Source organism: Sapajus apella, unplaced genomic scaffold (genome assembly GCF_009761245.1).
Source record: "Sapajus apella isolate SASKATOON/1434 unplaced genomic scaffold, GSC_monkey_1.0 scaffold25, whole genome shotgun sequence".
NCBI lineage: Eukaryota > Metazoa > Chordata > Mammalia > Primates > Cebidae > Sapajus > Sapajus apella.
In genome coordinates, this window is record NW_022436965.1 from 26,179,095 (window position 1) to 26,183,538 (window position 4,444).

Consider the following 4,444-nt stretch of genomic DNA (forward strand, 5'->3'; position numbering starts at 1 on the left):
TTTCTAGACTGAGATTGTTCTATCAGATGGTGAAGGCATACACAAATTTGCAAGATATTGCCAAACCATCTTTTACTATAGTTGTAACTATTTTGTATCCTGACCAAAATACGAGATGTTCTATTCTCTCTCACCATCACCAATCCAGTAAGTTTTCAAATTTTTGATTTTCACCAATATGATAGGTAAGAGATGTTATCGTAGCAGGGATTTAATTTGCATTTCTTTTATTGTGAGGATGGAATTTTGAAACAGGAAAAAGGGTCAGCAAGCCCCTGTGGTGACCGAGAGCCTGAGCATGCTTTCAGTTATGTTCTCTCTTATGTCAAAAAGCATCTTCACAGCACGATTGTGAATGTATTCCCAAGAACTACCAAATTTCTTCTTTCATCATTAATAACTCTGTCTTCAACTGCCATAGTTCCCAGGGAATTGAAATAATGAATTGTCCAAAACCACAGAAGAAAAGTTGGTATTTGAGAGCATATCTCTCTGGTAACAAGTTCCTTGATCGGTGAAACTGCACTATGCCAAACAGCAAAGAGTGGGAATTCCAAGGAAGAACAAAGACCTGTGACAAAGAAGTTCCACGAAAGATACACCCCAAGTGTGAGTAAACAGCTGGTAAGCAAAGTAGCAAGGTGAAATAAATATCTGGGTTAAGAAGAAGTTAAGATTCCGGGTATCTATGGAGACGAAGAAAAAAAAAGAAGTGAAATAAAGATGAGTCATGAGCTCATCTTTTCTGTTTTAGTTTTATTTTCATAGATTCATTTTTGAGATATATAGTGACTTCCTGTAGATATTTGAACATACCAGTTATCCCTCCCACCTGCACCAGCCCTTTCCCCAAAAGGCACAATGCTTGAGGGTGTTAAAATGGCTAGGAGCCTTAGTCATGGAATGGGCTGTCTTCATCCACAATGTCCCACTGTTTTCTATTCCCATTAATGTCTTCCATTTTTAGTGTCATTTGATCCATGGAAATGCCACCCTTTCAATTTTCCCATTGTATCTGAGCATGTCAATTCTCTCAGCATCCAAATGCTTTTTAAGCACCCAGTCTAAGCTAAGCATAGCCCAATCCTATGCAACTTCAGCAGGGAATGGGTACCATTACTGCAAAAGCAATGGTGTGCTTCCTGGAAAGGATACCAGCAGCCAGAGAAGGTGATGATAGTACATGGTAATATACAGGCTGCAACACAGTTTCAGAGGCTTGACTTCAGCATTGTCTCCCTAGCCACGAGCTTCACTGATTCCACTGTGTCTTTAGATGTGCTTTACCCATTTCTGTGAGTCACATGTGGGCCATGTAAAGGATAAAATGTGTTGGTCATTTTATCACCCCGCCCTTCTCATTTCCTGAATCTCATGAAGCTGGTTGAGTCTCACAGACCACTAGAGAAAGAGAGATTTCCACAGGAGGCACAACTGCTTCCACATCCCTCCTCAGAGCTGTCCCTTGACTTGGGGGTGAATTTCAGGCCAACAGGCCTGCCTGGGATACAAGAGCGTTCTCCATGGATCTTCCTTACTACCACGGCCCTCTGACCAAGAAAGACTGTGAAACCTTGCTGCTCAAGGAAGGGGTGGATGGCAACTTTCTCTTAAGAGACAGCGAGTCGATACCAGGAGTCCTGTGCCTCTGTGTCTCGTGAGTAGCCTCAACTTGCACACATGTGACGTCGTACGTTGAATGCGGCAAAGGCACAGTAAAGGAATACATATCCCTCAGTATTTCACTCTGACTTTGCAGTCAGAATGCATAGAGTGAGAAATAATGGGCAGTGCCAGGAGAGGCCTGTGTCTGTCCATGCTGCCCCATCTGCCTTGCTCTCCCTGGGGTAAAGGCCTGCAAGCAGACTCTGCAACAGCAGGAGAGATATAGTGGTGGTGAAGGGAAGGGCTGCAGGAAGAATAGGGGTATGGGGGGGATGGAGAGAAGGTACAAATGTCAGAGGTCCTGTTCTCCAAAGATCTGTTTATTTGGTATGGAAATGGCTAGGGGTTTTTAAAGAAATTTCAATCTGAAAGACTACTTATTCTGCAGCATCCACTTGTAATACTTAAACTATAAATCCTAATAATATTTCACATTTTGTTAGATTTGTAAAGGACTTCGATATTCGTCATTTTCTTTCATTCTTGTAGTCTATCAAGGCAAGCATAAGCAGTCACCATTTCATAGGTAAAGAAACAGAGATCTTGGTTTCTCAAATAATTTGTTTGTGTTAAAACTCATTTGGAATTTCCAGAGTCTAAGTTAAATATGAAATTCCAGGCTGGGTGTGGTGGCTCATGCCTGTAGTCCCAGCACTTTGGGAGGCTGAGGCAGGGGGATCACTTGAGGTCAGGAGTTCGAGACTAGCCTGGCCAACATGGTGAAACAGCGTCTCTACCAAAAATACAAAAATTAACTTAGTGTGGTGGTGTGTGCCTATGATAGCGGCTACTTGAGAGGCCAAGGCAGGAGAATCTCTTGAACCCAGAAGACAGAGGCTGCAGTCAGCCAAGATTGCACCACTGCACTCCGGCCTGGGCAACAGAGCAAGACCCTGTCTCAAAAAAAGAAAAAAGAAATTCCAGGCCACAGTACCAAAGAGAACCAGTGGAAGGAACTTGCTTATGCCCAGTTTAGAAAGCAATCCTCAACAGAAATCTGAACAGAAATCACTAGAAACCTCCTATCTTTATATATTTACCTCTTTGTAAAGTAGGGACCACTGAACACATAACAGAAATTGAAACCCCAGTGTCTCTTGTTAAAGAAAACAATTACTCTATGTCATTTGTTAAGTCACGGTTGAGAGGACTGTACTCAGGATCATCACAGCAGGTATAGGGACCACTGCAAGGAGCTCTTGCAGTGCAGAAGAGAGATTGGACTCAACCCTGAATACAGCACGGACACGTGGGAATTTACGGCCAAGGAGTAGTGTGGGGTCAGTGGCTAGAAAATTATTCAGAGGAAACATTGGGGTGAAGGGGATTCTGGCTAAGCCAGCCTAACAGAGTTGTAGCTGAAGACAGGCCAGGGTGATCAGATGTTGCCTGGCGGGTGGTGGAGGATGAGGAATCTCATCAGAACCTGACCGTGATCAGATATCTAGGGTGAGGTGTCCTTGCCAAACTGACTTAGTAGGGTTCTTTGCTAAAACTGGATTTTACAAGGAAATACACAAATGGGCCATGGAGTAGGCTCAGAAGTCTGATTATAGACAAAAGTGGTTGTCATTACTAATAGAATACATTGGGACTTCTTTCTTTTTTTTTTTTTTTTTTTTTTGAGACGGAGTTTCACTCTTGTTACCCAGGCTGGAGTGCAATGGCGGGATCTCGGCTCACCGCAACCTCCGCCTCCTGGGTTCAGGCAATTCTCCTGCCTCAGCCTCCTCAGTAGCTGGGGTTACAGGCACGTGCCACCATGCCCAGCTAATGTTTTGTATTTTTAGTAGAGACGGGGTTTCACCATGTTGACCAGGATGGTCTCGATCTCTTGACCTCGTGATCCACCCGCCTCGGCCTCCCAAAGTGCTGGGATTACAGGCTTGAGCCACCGCGCCCGGCCACTTCTTTCTCTAAATGATACTGGAGAGACAGGCTATCTCTTTCATACCTACATCCACAGTACCATTTAAAGAAAAATATATATTGGCTAGGCGCGGTGGCTCACGCCTATAATCCTAGCATTTTGGGAGGCTGAGGTGGGCAGATCACTGAGGTCAGGAGTTCGAGACCAGCCTGGCCAACATAATGAAACCTTCATCTCTACTGAAAATACAAAGATTAGCTGGGCATGGTGGGGGTACCTGTATCACAGCTACTCAGGAGGCTGAGGCATGAGAATCGCTTGAACCTGGGAGGCAGAGGATGCAGTGAGCTGAGATGGCACCACTGCTATCCAGCCTGGGAGACAGAGACTTTCCGTCTCAAAATAAAATAAATAAGCAAATAAATAAAGAGTGGGTAAGATCTGGTTACATGGAAATGGGATGGAAGGCGTTTTAGGAAGCGGGGGTAGGAACAGGGGTCTACAAATTGGATACTTTAAAGTATGTACATACAGGTTCCTAAAATGTAGTTTGGAAGCCAGCTTTTGGAGAAGGAGGATGGGATGAGATCATGGAGTTTTAAAAGAATGGTTCTACAGCTAATGGGGAAACATGGATGGTTTTTGAGCGGGGAAGTGACAAGTCTAGTTAATTTAGGAACTTCGATCTGACGTGAAGAACACACTGAAGCTGGGAAATGATGGCAACAGAAACTGTTGTGCCTCTGGATGGGAGATGGTGAAGAGCTAGCTGTGATGGCGCAGGCAGTGAAAGGGAAAAAAGAAGAAGGCGCAAGGACAGACTGGCCAGGATCTCAGGGTATATGGCCAATATTGGGATTCCCCTTCCTTCCTTCCTTCCTTCCTTCCTTCCTTCCTTCCTTCCTTCCT

General features: G+C 44.4%; 1 protein-coding gene across 1 annotated transcript in view; it reads left to right on the forward strand.

Moving 5' to 3' along the window:
• Positions 1 to 1,370: 1,370 nt before the first annotated feature.
• Positions 1,371 to 4,444, forward strand: part of SH2D1B (SH2 domain containing 1B) — a 21,060-nt gene continuing 17,986 nt past the window's right edge. Inside the window, exon 1 of the mRNA XM_032291584.1 lies at positions 1,371 to 1,657. Coding sequence (XP_032147475.1) covers positions 1,524 to 1,657 — 134 coding nt within the window. The 5' untranslated portion in view covers positions 1,371 to 1,523. The remainder of the gene's footprint in view (positions 1,658 to 4,444) is intronic.